Here is a 16776-nt window from a genome sequence, read left to right as displayed (position 1 = left end):
GTGTGTGAAGGCTCTTCTGTAAAAGTTCATCCATACTCCAGCTTTCTGTTTTGGTGGGTGGTTGGATTTTGCATGGATATACTGGGTGCCCGAACCTGGTTTCCTGTATACGGATGTGACGAACTTGTCTTGGAGTCGTCGGATGCTGAGGTCGAGAAAGTTGAGGCGGCCATTTTGTTCCCTTTCAACGGTGAAGTTTATGTTGGGATGTATGTTATTGAGGGCAGTTAGGAGAAGGGTTAGGTCCTCTTCCTGTTTGTAAATGACTATGGTGTCATCGGCATATCTTTTGTATCTTATATGAGCAAACTCTGGTTGGGTGAGAATTGACTTCTCGGCCACATGCAGCACTATGTTGGATAGGGGTGCAGAAAGGGGGTTGCCCATCGCTAGGCCCCCTGTCTGGTGGAAGAAACTGTCCTCGAACTGGAAATAGTTGTGGGTGAGGCAGGCTTGTAGAAGGTTGCAGATTTCATCAGTTACAAATGGAGGCGTGTTATTGCTGAGTAGCCAAGTTCTGGTGGAGTCAAGTGCAAGGCTGATCGGGATGGAGGAGTACATGTCCACTACGTCTATGCTGGCTAGTTTGCAGTTGTTGGCTTTGACAAAAGAGGTGACAAATTCTTTTGCCTCGAGGCTGTTTTTTAGGCAGTAGGTGAGTTTGTCATTGTGGGCGGTCAGTTTCTGGAGGAGCCATTTGGTTAGGTGGACACTTGGTTGATTGAAGCCGGCCACTATGATTCTCAAGGGGGTTCCTGGTTTGAGTTTTTGGTATGCCATATGCACAGGGAAGGCTGGGGTGGGTGTTCCTTAGTTTCTTCTTTTCACTATCTTGAAGGAGGGCACAGTTATCTATGGCTCGGCGGATGGCTGTATTGTATCTGCTTGTGGGGTCACGTTTCAGCTTTTTGTACCCGTCAGAGTTTAGTTTAGCTTGCATTTTGTCACTGTATTGGCCTTTTCCCATTATGACGTGTTGTGCAACGTGGAATTACGAAATCTTTTAAATTTCACGTAAGTAATTTTAAACCGCGTTTACTGCAACCACCATGAATTCTACACCTTTCATACGGAAGGAAATGCGGGAATACGAGCGTAACATCAGGAAAATACAAACCCGACAAGCGGATATTGCATTCCTCAAGGCATGCAGGAACAGTGAAGTGACCCCGAAATTCCTCAAATGGAAAACACCCGCCACCAGCTATAGTGTTAAGAAGGTCGTGTTCAATGCTGAAAAACGGGCAATGAGTGCAGTGATCAGTGATAAATATCGTGAAATAGCATCACTTCAAAAAACATGTGCTTCCCTCCGTGATTACATACAACCGAGAATCAACCCCGACGACTGGAAAAAAGCCCAGCAAAACATCGACTTCATGCTAAAAACGTCGCAAAACAAGAAAACAGCGATCCTAACACAGAAACTGCAAACCCTTGGTGCCCAACCTCCGGCCCTCACCCCCACACCAGTGAACTCCAACACCCCCGCCAGCACCATAATCAACCTCACCAACCTCACCGTGCCGACAGAATTCCACTCCCTCCTCCAACACGGCCTCAAATTCAACCTCCTAAATGACTCCCCCCCCCCTCCCTAGATTTAATCTGCTCTGCCGAAAAAACAGCGTTTGCAACGAAAACTAACCAAGATGCCGAGTGTGTACGCCTTACCTGTGCTTCCATCATCCTCCGCCAACATGCCCAACCTACTAGCAAACATAAACCCACAGTGCACAATAAACTAAGGAACACAACACAGGAATTCCGAAAGTGGCTACAGGACAACAAATGTTGGTGCATAAAATCGGACAAGGGTAATCAATACGTCATAATGGGAAAAGGCCAATACAGTGACAAAATGCAAGCTAAACTAAACTCTGACGGGTACAAAAAGCTGAAACGTGACCCCACAAGCAGATACAATACAGCCATCCGCCGAGCCATAGATAACTGTGCCCTCCTTCAAGATAGTGAAAAGAAGAAACTAAGGAACACCCACCCCAGCCTTCCCTGTGCATATGGCATACCAAAAACTCACAAACCAGGAACCCCCTTGAGAATCATAGTGGCCGGCTTCAATCAACCAAGTGTCCACCTAACCAAATGGCTCCTCCAGAAACTGACCGCCCACAATGACAAACTCACCTACTGCCTAAAAAACAGCCTCGAGGCAAAAGAATTTGTCACCTCTTTTTTCAAAGCCAACAACTGCAAACTAGCCAGCATAGACGTAGTGGACATGTACTCCTCCATCCCGATCAGCCTTGCACTTGACTCCACCAGAACTTGGCTACTCAGCAATAACACGCCTCCATTTGTAACTGATGAAATCTGCAACCTTCTACAAGCCTGCCTCACCCACAACTATTTCCAGTTCGAGGACAGTTTCTTCCACCAGACAGGGGGCCTAGCGATGGGCAACCCCCTTTCTGCACCCCTATCCAACATAGTGCTGCATGTGGCCGAGAAGTCAATTCTCACCCAACCAGAGTTTGCTCATATAAGATACAAAAGATATGCCGATGACACCATAGTCATTTACAAACAGGAAGAGGACCTAACCCTTCTCCTAACTGCCCTCAATAACATACATCCCAACATAAACTTCACCGTTGAAAGGGAACAAAATGGCCGCCTCAACTTTCTCGACCTCAGCATCCGACGACTCCAAGACAAGTTCGTCACATCCGTATACAGGAAACCAGGTTCGGGCACCCAGTATATCCATGCAAAATCCAACCACCCACCAAAACAGAAAGCTGGAGTATGGATGAACTTTTACAGAAGAGCCTTCACACACAGCTGCACAGAAGATGACCTGCAAGATGAAATAGCGTGCGTAACGGAAATAGGCCTAAACAACGGTTACACCGAGCGCCAACTATCCATGTGGTGCGCAAAAACAGAAACCCAATTCAGACATCCAAGAAACAGAGATAACCCGAACCAAAATCCTAAACCCAAATGGATCGCCTTTCCATACCACCCCACCACATCTGGAAAATTTGCCAAGGCCCTCAAACCCTTCAACATCCGAGTAGCACACAAACCCATATCCCAAATCGGAAGGGCACTACCCAACTTCAAGAGATACTACCTACCCAAACTTGCATCCCCCGGTGTCTACAAGACCACATGCCAATGCCACAACACCTACATTGGCAGAACCATCCGCACCGTCCAAGAACGGATTAACGAACATGTAAAAGATTCCAAAAACGACACACCTAAATCAGGCCTCTCCCAACACCTCCACTCCACTAACCACACCATCTCCTCCATATCCATACTTCACCCAACCGGCTCTGTCATAGAAAACACCATCAAAGCAACCCATGCTATCATCCAGCAGAAACCAGCACTAAACCTGGACAATGGACAAGCACACCCAACTTGGCACCCTGTCCTCAGAAAGATCCCCGACCTGAAAAAGAAAAGATGCTATGCACATACTCGACCCCCCTCCAGCCACGCGGGGAACAGGAACGGCACATTACCGAGCAACACGGCCCAGCCCCCCAACCCCCAACTGGCAACGCCACCGGACAACAGGAAGCAGACGACGCAAACCAAGATGCGCGCGCCAGTGCTGCCGAACGGGAAAAATCGCAACCACCGCCGCCCGGGAACAAACAATGTACTGACGCGGTACCATCTCCGCTTCAAACGCCGTACCCTTTTGTGAATGAAGACAGTGGATCTTCGAAATTAATAGGATTGAACCATTAAATTGTGCAACGCGGAATTACGAAATCTTTTAAATTTCACGTAAGTAATTTTAAACCGCGTTTACCGCAACCACCATGAATATCAGAAGATTGTTTGATTTAATATATGGTAAAAGAAACAGAGAAACAATTCCTTTCAATGGAAAATGCAAACAAAAGTAAGTGTACAAGTACTTCCGTATTCCATAACATTTTCAGAAAAAGTTACTCTGTCAGAGTTGCTTATAAAGAGACGGTTACCACTATTTCAAAAGTAATGCCTACTTGTAACTGCATTGCAACTTCTTACTTCCAAACACTTGCAGTGCACGTACCTAGTGTCTAAATAATGAAATGCCTTGCAGTGCTGAAGGTCAACATAGTACAATGTCATTAGTGATAAAACAAAGCAGTGTCACTGATGGCAGTTCATTGACATGAAAATAATGAAGTGACATGTATGGAAAAAAGTATAATATTATAATGTCAATCATATTACACCTTATCAAAGAGGGAGAGGTAGTACATTTTTTTATGTTTAGTTTGTTAAGTATTTTGGTATTGGGTTTGTGTGCTATTTTAATGTCAGAGGAGAAGGGTTTTGGATATGTGGTTTGATGTGGTGCAATGGTAGGGGAAGGTTAAATTATGTCATCAAAATTCAGAGGTGTCATTTATGGTGGAAAGCTATGTTACTACAATTCAATGATATTGAAATAAAGAAGTACTCTGGATGACAGAAGACTACCATACCATGATGCCATCAACACAAAAACAATGAAATACTCTGTGAAGAGGGGGCAGTTGAACTTCTACACTATTGATTTATAATGTGAAAATGAGACACACGGTAGTAGATAAATGCCGAGAAAATAGCACTCACATATTCCGCGAAACTGTTTTATTTGTTGTTCTATTAATTTCAGTGGCCACTGTCACCATCCTCATTGAAACTTGTTGCACTGCTGCTACACATGCTTCTATTGTACATAGTTTCCTGGCTGCCCCTAGGTACACTGTTGTCAACCATCCGACTGTGTCCATGTCGTCTGCTATTGCCTGGCATTAACTGTTGTAGTACGGGAATCCAACTGTGGTGTGCTTGGCTGCTATCAATGTTTAGCTCATGTGGAAGTGCATTATGGCATGTGATGTCTACGAGTGTGTGGGCTGTGTGCTTGACATGTACCACTTGGATTTTATGGCTATTGTATTTGATGTGCTTAGCAAGACGAGTAGTGGGTTGAGCTATTATGATCAGATATGTGTTGTTGGATTCTTTCATTGATGGAGCTGATGGATCTGCTGATGAAATGTGCTTTGCACTCGCACTCTGCATCAAATACACCTGGGTTATCAAAGAGGGAGAGGTAGTACCATTTTTGTATGTTTAGTTTGTTAGCTATTTTCGCATTGGGTTTGTGTGCTACTTTAATGTCAGAGGAGAAGGCTTTTGGATCTGTGGTTTGATGTGGTGCAATGGTAGGGGAAGGTTAACCACTTTTACTTGCCATACAACATTATTGATGTTGACACAAAGTCAATAGAAATATTATTAAAAACCTTGAAGTGAGTGCTTTGTCTTACCTTTTCCAGTTTGCTAACATAATCACCTGCAGCACCCTCACATGTATCACGCATTGCTTTCTGAAACTTCATTTTGAGGTTGATATAAGTTTCTTTGTGAATTTCACTCAAGTAATCCAGGTGAGTGTTTTCTCTGATGATACGTTCATATTCAGTAATGCTAAGCTGCAGGAGATGCTTGCCATATATTACATTTATTTCCTGTATAGAGAGAAATATTACAGGATGAATAAGAATATAACAGATTATCTAAAATGTAATGCAATTTCTCTACCTCTTAAGTACAATCATAAAAATAAGGATAAAACAAACAAGATTTCTAAAAATATGATCATATCACTTGATATATGATACTTAAGCAATTATCCATTAGTAAAGTATGTACAACATTAAGACAAATATAAAAAAGGAGTCATCTTTGACATTGATAAAAGAAATCAGCTGAACTAGATATTTAAAAATAGGTAATCATCTTGAGTCATCAAAGAATTAACAGTAGTTTATCAATTAACATAATGATGAACTGTATTTTTCACTTACATTTCTATGTAAAATCTAACAAGTCATTAAACATAACCGTGAAGAACAAGGGTTCCACTCTTAGTATTCATAACAGGTGATCAATCACCTTCCACCAATATAAAAATTCAATAACGTTCCCACTGAGACATCCAAAACTAACAATATATTGCCAATTAACATAGAGTAAACTTTATGATACTTCCTGTTTAAAATTAAGTGATATCTAAAACAAGGAACCTAGTAAGTGAGAGTTGAGAATAGTCATCTCCTTCCCACAACAGATGGTCATTAATGCACCATTATCTGAGGTAACTCTTACAAAACAGTGTAATGCAGTCTACAGTTCCTTCAGCTCATGCGAGGTTGGGAAAAATTGCATTTCCTTTGAAATTCAAATTATGGTTTGTTATGTTTAGTTCACTGTAAACTATGTTTTAATGAAAATGTCGAAAAAATATATATATTTATAAATCAGGAACAGCCAGCCAACCCAAGACACACATGACAATAAAATAATTGCCTTAGGTCATTTATAGTATTGGATTGTTTAAAGATAAAATTATTTTAGTCTTCTTCCAAACTATTGAATTATATTCAGGGTGTTGAAAAACAACTTCAACAATGGTTGCCTGTTGGTAGATATCATACTAACAAGTAACTTTTGCTGATGGACATTTCATCTAAGCACTTAGATTCTGTGCTATGCATGATGAAAATGTAACCTGTATGTATGCAACCCAACAGAGTAATCTATTACTCTGACATAAATTGCAGGAATTCATGGCAGGCTTGCCACTAGTGACCCTTGTTAAAAGAAGTGACTTTGTAAACAACAACTTGCAAATCTGAGCTGAACAAAAGTCAACATACTTGCAATGTTGTAAGAAGACAGCATATTTACAAACTGACCAAGACAAAGAATTTACAATAAACACTCACCAGAACCAATTAGCTTATATAAGGTTAAAATAAACAAAATAAATGTTTGGCAATAATAAGTACTATATCCATTCATAAATATTATCTCTAAACATTAAACATTTTATTCATGTACAATGTCACATGAATTTCTTGGAATACACTCCTCTTCTGCCACTTTTGGCTGATCATGTAGATGAGAATGAATGGTGATACAATGAAGTTTATTATTGTAGATTAGGCTCACACAGGAGATGTACTATGTATAAATTTTCAGCGAAAAATGCACGCTCGACCAGGACTCGAACCTGGGTCTCTGGCATACCGTGCCAATTCTCTAACCACTGAGCTACTGAGCCAGCCTGGCCTTGCCTGATTTTTCGCTATCGTTCGTTTACCTGTGTGGAATCGTCTCTGCCAGTGCTACCGCAACAGGATCTGTTGCCTTTGAAACACAGTAGACTTCGACATTGCCTGGTTCCTCCCAGCGTAGGGAGGAAATGCAAGCTCGACACAGGTAAAACAGCGATAGCAAAAAATCAAGCGAGCCCATGCTGGCTCAGCAGCTCAGTGTTTAGAGCAATGGCACGGTATGCCAGAGACCCAGGTTCGAGTCCTGGTCGAGCCTACACTTTTCACTGAAAATTTCTACGTAATGAAGTTCATGTAAGGACAATCGCAAACCAATATAGAACACAACGTAAGTTCTACAGAGGATTATAATTAGAGTGAGTCCTGTAACAGTTTATCTAACATTTAATGCAATGTACAGGATGATTAAGAATGTAAAGTTTTATCTACCTCCCGAGTACAATCATGAAGATAGGAATAAAACAAACAGGTTCCAAGTCAATCGTTCAAGGAGTGATAACTCTTCTCCTACAAGATGTGTACAATGAGAATTGCATCACTCGAAATGTAAAAGTTGCAGCAATTATCCCTTACTGTGGTACATAAAACATTCAGAGAAATATAAAAAAAACAGTCTTCTTTGATATAAAAAAAGGCGACACATGACAAAAAAGGTGTATGTAAAAAGAGAGAGAGAGAGAGAGAGAGAGAGAGAGAGAGAGAGAGAGAGAGAGAGAAGACACTACAGTCCCTACCAAAAGAGTTTAAGACCACCAACTTTTTTCATATACATGAATCCTGACCGAAAGTTTTTGGTACAAATATGGAGTGGAATTGTATGGAAGTAATATAGTGTGAGGCATATATTGCTGAAAAAATATTGGTATACGTCTTGTAGTTCTTGAGATATGAAAGTGGAAAATCAAATTTCTTAACTGAAAATCCAGCATTTTGAAGTACAGATGAATGTGTATACACGTAACCAACGTCGTTTTGACAGTACTGAATTTTTTCCAGTATTGTAGAACATGAACGAAGGTTTTGGCGCAAAAAAAAATCTAAAAATAATTTCTCGCGTTTTATATTTTTTTTCTCTCTAAAATTCGCAAGATGAAAAAAATACAGCGAAAACTGAGAGGTCTTCATACAATATCTTCCTCAGCTAATGTGCTGGAGTGAACAAATTTTATCAGTCATTAGTTGAAATGTGTGTCACTAGATGGTGCAAAATGACATATCTCGAGTAGCAGCATTGTGCAAGTCCAAACCTGTTTCATTACGCTTGATAATAAACAGGCTGTTTGAATCATAAGCTACATGATAATGGGGAAAAAATCTGTGCCCGTGGCCGTGAAATGCAAATAATTCGTATGTACAGATGCAATAGGTCTCATAGAGAAATTGCAGTTGCATTGAATGTGAGTAAAACATAATTTTCAAACCATCCAACGGAACTCTGTTAGTTGTAACAAATAACATTCCTCTGCAAGATCAACAGTAATATAGGAAATGCACAACATTTAAAATTCACTGCCGGGTCATGACGGCTGATATAAACAAGTAAACAGTCTGGTGTCATGCCACTAAAGGCAAATAAAAACATAAGTGGTTTTCGAAAGGGGACAGTTGCTAAGAATCATCAAAAAACCACCAGAGACTGCAAGCTGTCACAGCCCTGAGGCCACGAAAGCAAGACAGCGAGCATCATAGGAGACACAGGGCAACCGCCGAGCATCACCATCACTGCACAGTAGCTGGGCCTTCGACGTCCTGCCAGTCCGACTGCTTGCCGTCTCCTTTCCCCATGCTTCATGGCAGTGTTCCGCAACCTTTTTTTACTAACGGCACACCAAAATGTCTGTCACCTCAAAATCATAGTATGAACCTTAATATAATTATGAAATATTACGTCGTTATGTAATCAATTATTATTATTATCATTGTTGTTGTTATAAACATGAATAGACTTATGCATTTATTAAAAATTTATTAACTTTAATTCACTGTAGAAAATACACATTTCTAACACGAATTTTAAAGTAAATAACTCTACTCATACTTTCAATGTGATACTTGAGCCTGCTTAGCTGCACACAGACGGCTGATTCGTGGCAGAATCATTGACAAAGCAAGCCTCATTTCTTCATCGATGGATTTGAGTCTCTCTCTCTTTGATGTTTTGATTGCAGTCAACATCGAGAAGACCAGTTCACACAAATAAGTACTTGAAAATGGTAATAACACATTAACTGCCATCTCGGAGATAGTGGGTATTCACTGCTTATTGACAACCAAAATGTATTCAAAGACACTTTGAAAAATTTTAATTTCAATATATCGGTGGACTCGTCGATCTTAAGTGAGAACTTTCGACTGCTCTTTATTTTCTCCTTCATAATGTCTTCGATGTCACTGGACATGTCACTAACTCGGCGGCTGATTGTGTCAGCAGAGAGGAATTTTTGAAATTTCAGTAGCAGCTTCTGAACCCAGGACTATTTTTAGTTTCTTTACACACGGGCATTAACAACGTTTCTGCTTTTGTGTGTGTTTTTTTGGCCGATAAGTTCAGCTACCTTATAGCTAGCTTCCTGTACTTAGTCATGAGCTTCACTTTTTTTTTTATTTTCTTCCAACAACCAACGAAAATAATCCACATCTTTACTTAACAGAAAGGAATGTTTGTTCACAAATGTCGTTTTAATTTACTGGGAACCATAGCAGCATTACTGAGTTTTTCACCACACACAACACACTCAGGGATTGGGCATGTTTTGTCACTACACAAAAAAAAAAACGTAAGATAAATAGTTATCACTATATTGCCGGTGAACTACTTTCTGTTTCATTTTTTTGGGCTCGATGGTTTCACTACTTGCACTCGAGGACGGACCACTCTGTACAAGCAACTTATCAATATCGAAAAAAGAAAATAGTAAGACTAGTGTAGCAATCCAGTATTCAAACTACTGCAGAGCACAGCTGTGATAGAACTGAACTGAAATACTGTAAATGTTGTCTGACAATGCGTGGGTCCTTCGTCGAAGGAAAAGAGCAATAAAGTTTAAGAAGTGCCGACAAGCAGGCACAAAACAGCCAGCCGTACACAAAAGATGCAGTGTTACAAACAAAGAACTCGCTTGAATAGCTCTACTGTATGATTGGTGCGGGCCGCTAAAAGGCTTGCTAAAAATCTTACGTGGCTTTCTTTGCAGTGAACACAAAGCTTGCTGCCTGTAACCCATCAAACTGGCCCAATATTACAGGCGAGAATACATATAAGATGAGCAAACTATAACAATATTCAGAAAATAAATTACATTTAATTTCTATGAAAATATAACAGTTATCAGCAAGAATAAACAAGGACCTTCTTACTTAAAATCGACAATTAATTTCTTACAATATTACAATAGTAGGTAAAGTTCATGTCACACCTTTCACCTTGTGACGGCACACTAGTGTGCCACGGCACACCGGTTGCGGAACACTGCTTCATGGGACCGAAGCTTGCTCATCATCCTTCATGCTAAGACCCGATCACAGCCTGAGAATCACACAAACTGATCACGCCGAGGCCATTCGATTTAACACCAGCCGACGGTCCAAAGTCCATTGTCTGGCTGCTATGATAAGCATTGTCATATGGCATATTTTCATATCATTTTGTATGTGGGGGTTGGGGAACCTAATTAATTATTCACGTCCAAAGTCACACGAATGTGTGGTGCAGAGAATTCACGATGGGTGGTGTACCAATGCTGAAGGTACTCATTTCTGCTTACTAGTATTACCGGTTCAGATCGCTAGATGGTAATGATCATTTTTTCATAATTAAAATGTATATCCTCCAATTAAGGCTAATCTGTCTGTCAATTAACATAAAAAATTAATTGTATTATCATTCAAGCTTCTTTGTCACTTGTTATGGCCTGAGGCTATTGAATTATCCATTTTCTAATGTTTAAGCTGCAAGGGGTTTGCTGTAGCCTTATGCACAGGGATAGTTTGGTCTAAGGGTGATTTGACCGGATGCGGTAACTTGCCCACGAGAAATTAGACTATAATTTTTACGGCGTGATATGCTACGTGCTGTCACATAAATGTATAATTAGCTTTATGCATGGAACAAGCACATACTGATCCTTGACACACACACGCGGGTATATAGTGTACAAGGTGAAGATGAAAGGTGCATGTGATTCCCACAAAAAAGATGGACATGAAGGTACTTGATAAAAATCATCAAGTGGATTAATAATCGGCGATATTTGCTGTCACACATTGGGCACATGGTGATGATGATGTGATTTACTATTTTGGATATACGGAGTACGACTTGCCATAAATGCAAGCTATGAAACATCAGCTGATCGTGGTAAAGATTGAAGAAAGGAGGTAGGCCAAGCTTCTGCTCCATGTCTCCTGTCCTTGCTCAGGAGGTAAGCTGTTGTGAATCTGAAAGTGTTGCATGAGCTCATGTCGCGATATTCGAATGGTAGATCTGACAGATTTTTACGTCGTCAACATAAGCATGCTTGCGTGTGAACTGGGTGTTGGAAAATAATCGCAGTTGTGACTTTTCGAACCTCATGGTCCGAGGACAATGGCAAGCGATGCCATTACTCAGGAAAGAGGATTATTCTCATTTTACGAATATAAAACCTCTTTAAACTTTGAGAAGAGGTAGAACTTTGTATATGCATGATCAATGCTAAATGATCTCTCAGGTTCAGGTTACGGAAAAGTATATTTTTCAAATACAAATTGATGTCAAGGGCATGTATATGTTAAAATAGACACAACGAGCTAATCATCTTTGCAAGTTGCTAATAGGTAGGCAACAGATTCTGATCTTGTAGTTCAAGCAAAGTGTACTTTCGCCATCAGTTTAATAGTAATGTTATGAGCATTAAAGGCAGTGTTGCCAAATTTATTGTAGAATGCAAATGGTTGTAAGAAATCCTTGCTCGTATAAAACAGCTGTTCTGTTCGTACTGGGATAAACTAAATTTCTTTAACGTTGGTAAGAACTAGCGGCGGCTCAAGAGGGAGAGCGGCCGTGCCATGGCACTACCCTCAGAAGAAATGCATACCTAGCCCAAGTATTGTTAAATTAATACATTGATAGTTTACAGATTTACAGACAAGGAGATTCGAATCTTGCAATCGGTCAAGCTGACATGACGACCGCCCCAACAACAGACTAGATATGAACCGCCCCAACCTCCTCACTGCATCGCCAGCTGTTTCGTACCCTCGGCGAGGCAGCGGTCCACGCCACGCAAGAGCTGGCCTAACCAAGTTGAAACACGTGCAGAGGGTTGGAGAAGTCTCAGCGAGTAACATTTCCACCATGAGCCAGGAACAAGGTGGCAGGGGGTGGGGTTAGCCCATAAGACACCAGCCGTGCCCTTTTTCTCTTGGCACAGAGAGGGAACTTTTGCAGTGTTGACACAGTTGCCATCTTCAGAGATAAGTCGCTAAATACGACAGATTTTTAAGACCCGTTGGGGAAGTAATTCGTGAAAGAGGTACTATCTAATTTTCTCCCAACTTTGGGAGAAATGAACCTAGTATTTTTCCAAAGTTAAATGAACATTTTGATAATAGATAGATGGAATACGTGTGCATGGGAAGGGGGGAGAAGGTGAGAAGATTTGTTTTCCCTTCCTCTTGTAATTGTGCTTTTAGTGAAATGTCCTGTAGTGTATAAAGATAGGTTAGTGAGTGAAGATGAATCGTATTAGTGTGTTATTACTTAAACACACACTGTTTTCCACATTACCAAAGGAGGATAAACATCTTTTTTTTTCCGATTTCTTGATCACGCCGGCCGCCACTGGTAAGAACCATAAGTTCTTCGTCGCTCACAAGCGGAAGCAGTGTATATTAGCTTTATAATAAACAAGTCCAGTTATCCCTGAGCTCTATTTCATCCTGAGCACAAGCTCAAGAGTTATTCAGTGTTCACTGCATGCCTATCTGAATTATGATTGTGTTTTCCTTACAGGAGGGGAAACTTTGGATGTATTGGTTGTGAAGCAGTTATTGATATGGGGGAGCAATCTTACCTGATAGATAGTGAAGCCAAGGAAAGTGAAATGTCTCTGGCCAATTTATGTCCGAATCATGTCTGCATTTAAAAGTACCACTGGGTTTAACTTCTGTATGATGAACATGATCACATTCTTTCGTTAAGGTGCATTCAAAGGGGAAAATCTAACATAAGGTTCTAGAAGCAGACTTCGTATCAAGGGATACTTTATTTATTAGGGTGTCATGAGAAGTGTATCACAGTATTGTAAACAAATGACACGAGGTTACTTGAAACAGTACCTCCGCATGAAGTATTTGGATTAACTTGATCAGGGTTGAAGGCAAACACGCCCTTAATTTGAATATATTCTTTATTTGTACATACATATTTGGATCTCGTATATAAAATAGTTTCTTTTGAGATCAGTCAATTCCCCAATAGTGACTCTCCAACCAGCATTTTCAGCGCACCATTTGAGACACACGAGAGCCAATCTGTAAACAGAAGTTGGATGTTGTTGTAGGTAGGGAATATGTAGAGCTGGAGTTGGGGCTTTCGTGACATTATTGTGTAAGGGCCATCCTTACCTCTGACGTACCGTACCGTCTTACTGCTCCAGACGACCCACAATGTCCGACCGCCAGCACCTGGTTAGCCCTGCACCTCGCCGTCAAGTAAGCAGGTCGAATCTGTGAGTTAATCCCCGCCAGACTCTCCAGACTGGCTGATCGAGAGGTGAGTTGTCTTTCGACTGCACATCCCTTGCTTCTCTCCATACCTTGTCACAGGGCTATCGGGGGAGATTGTAGGGGGACCGATGTACCATCTAACACGACCGTACATGCTACTCAATTTTTTTACAACTTTCTCTTTAATTAATTACCAATCACTAATCACAAGCATTACTAACCATCCCTAAATTCTTAATTACCATGTGCAAGTTGCATGCCCCCCACCCCCCTTTGCTTTTGACAATAACAAATTAGGTGACAAACGTAGAGATTCCGGTTTTAGTGCATTTCTTGTTTTCTTGCACTCAAGGTACACTATCTCAACATACCCAAGGCGTTATACCCATGCCAAAACATGCCAAAATAACATAACTGCATGAAATCTTTACGAACTCGACTCGTGTAACTCTCAGTCCCCTTTACACGAATTGTACAAGCAATACAAACAAAAAAGTAATAATGTCTAAATTACCAGTGTGAGTGAAAAATAATAATTGTAATAAGAATAATAAATTATAATAATATGCCATAATAATAATTCACAATACATAATAATTAACAAGAGTAACAATTATAATTGTTAACATCATAATAAGCCCCAATCACAAACTAGTGCTCAAAATAACGAATGAACAAATTTAAAAATTAAAAATTAATGAATTAAACAACTGAACAAAATCTTCAACCCGAACCGGTCACTCCCCGAAGTGACTAATAATATCCTTCAATACGGTTTTAACGTTCAAACAAATGAGAAGACACCTGATCTTCATTCTAGAGTCAGGGGAACATAAGCAACTCACAGACCCTGACATTAGATGACAAATAATAATAATAGTATCCTCTGTATCTACCTTCTTCTCTTCACCAGCCTCACTTTAATTCTCAAATGTAATCTCATCTACTTTAAGTGATCATAAAAAGTCACTCGGAAAAACGACACATTTAACTGCAAGAATATGCCATGTGCGGACTTTGACCCACGAGAGAGAAAAAAAAACTGCATTGCCAAATGTCTAGTACTACAACCAATATATGAGCGGAAAGAAAATGTAAACAATTCTGAGCAAAGCTTGACCTAAAAGCACGTGATAAATGATAATTTCAAAATGCTGAGAATTGTTTTCTTGAATCAATATGGAAACTTAGCGTGTGAAGCTGAAAAAATGGCACCACAGAATTCGTGCATTCAGAATTTCATGTATGGATAAAATGAGGCCCTATGTGCGACCCATATAATAAAGGTCACGTTTCTCACCACAATCAGCTGAAACTGCAACTGCTTAGAATTACTGATGATGATACAGTTGTGGTAGACAGGGTGAAAAAAATTAAGAATATTGTAAATAAATAATCACCCTGTACTGAATCAGCTATAATGTTGCAACTGCCTATGAGCACTGGTCATTACACAGTTTTGGCAGAAGAAATAAATAAATAAAACAAACACGTGAACACAGGAAGGTCCGAATTGCTTGCTCAGGAAATATATTATCTTTTCGCCTTCACGTTGGAAAATACATACAGTGCATGCAGCAAAAATAAAAATAAAAAATAAATAAATAAAGGAAAAGAAAAGTAATCACTTCATGAAACATGATCACGTTAGCTTATAAAGTTCCCTCATAAATATATGCGTTATGCTCCCCACAAACCCTCCAACTTTTTTTTTATCTCTCTCCCCTTTCACAGAAAACGAGGAAGAAGAGAAAAAGCCCACTTTTATACAGGATGTTGCTTAAAAAAGTGTCACTTATCAAATCAGTACTCCCTCATCTCCACGAATCACCTTCTCTGAATCTATCTCCCCTCCCCAACCACCCCTCTCATCAAGCAGTCAAGGATGCCACAGGACAAAATGACCAGCATTGGATCTCGTGAATGACCTCATCGACACCAATGTGGATGTTAGTGCAGAGTGAAGTGATACACAGTGGAAACATGCTAAGAATGAATACAATAAAAGTGCAAGAAATACTGAAACAGTGAATCAAAATTCATAGAAGAAAAATGCTGAATGCTGAAAATAAATTAATAAATTAAATTCCTAGAACGCCTAGAGTCAATTTAAATATTCAGGAGTATTATCATCACATGTAAATGATTCTAAAAGGTGAAATTAAAACCAGAGTTTATATTAAAAAAAGAAGAAGAAGAAGACACAATGCATGTTAAAACAAACAAAGAAGAAGAGAAAAGACAAAATTATTGTCATAATTCAAGTGGTGTCATAAGCGAACTACTAAAAGGACATACTGAATAGAATGCTTACATAAGATTTTTACTTGGTTCCTCAATCAGTGAAAGTGCAGTAATTCATATGATGAATTAATTACTATTATTACCTATTGTTTATATTTTTGTTAAGTACTTATGAAACGTATAACGTACAAAGTTTTGTAAATAAAGAAACCCCACATAATCTTCCTTAAAGCCCAATGTAACCACTCGAAGAGTGAATACTCCAAGGTCAGGGAAATTTGGAGAACGAGGGAGACATCATAAAAAAACAAAATTTTCAAGCCATCCATCGGAACTCGGTCAGTCGTAACAAATAACACTCCTCTGCAAGATCAGCAGTGACATAGGAAATGCACAACATTTCTAATTCATTGCCGGGTCTCATGGCTGGAATAAACAAGTAAACAGCCACCAACCCGTTAACAAGCAAAATGTCATGCCACCAAAGGTGAATAGAAACTTAAGTGGATTTCGAAAAGAGACAGTTGCTAAGAATCATCAAAGAACTATGAGAGCCTGAGAGCTTTCGCAGCCTAAGGACCGCGACAGCAAGACAACGAGCAGGCCAACCGCCAAAGATCACCATCGCCACACAGTCGTTGGGCCTTTCACAGTCCTGCCAGCCCGACTACTTGCCATCTCCTTTACCCATGCTTCACGGGACCAACGCTCGCTC

General features: G+C 40.0%; 1 protein-coding gene across 2 annotated transcripts in view; it reads right to left on the bottom strand.

Annotated features, from left to right (window-relative positions):
• The window catches only part of LOC145988916 (uncharacterized), a 195484-nt gene that overhangs the window by 55046 nt on the left and 123662 nt on the right, over positions 1-16776 (bottom strand). For both annotated transcript variants that reach the window (XM_083124213.1, XM_083124214.1), the window contains one exon: positions 5298-5498. In XM_083124213.1, the coding sequence (XP_082980339.1) occupies positions 5298-5498 (201 nt within the window). The remainder of the gene's footprint in view (positions 1-5297; positions 5499-16776) is intronic.

This window comes from Lepisma saccharinum, chromosome 6 (assembly GCF_977018435.1).
Source record: "Lepisma saccharinum chromosome 6, izLepSacc3.1, whole genome shotgun sequence".
Classification (NCBI taxonomy): domain Eukaryota; kingdom Metazoa; phylum Arthropoda; class Insecta; order Zygentoma; family Lepismatidae; genus Lepisma; species Lepisma saccharinum.
Note: the sequence above shows the minus strand (reverse complement) of the source record. Positions and strands in the feature narration are given on the sequence as shown.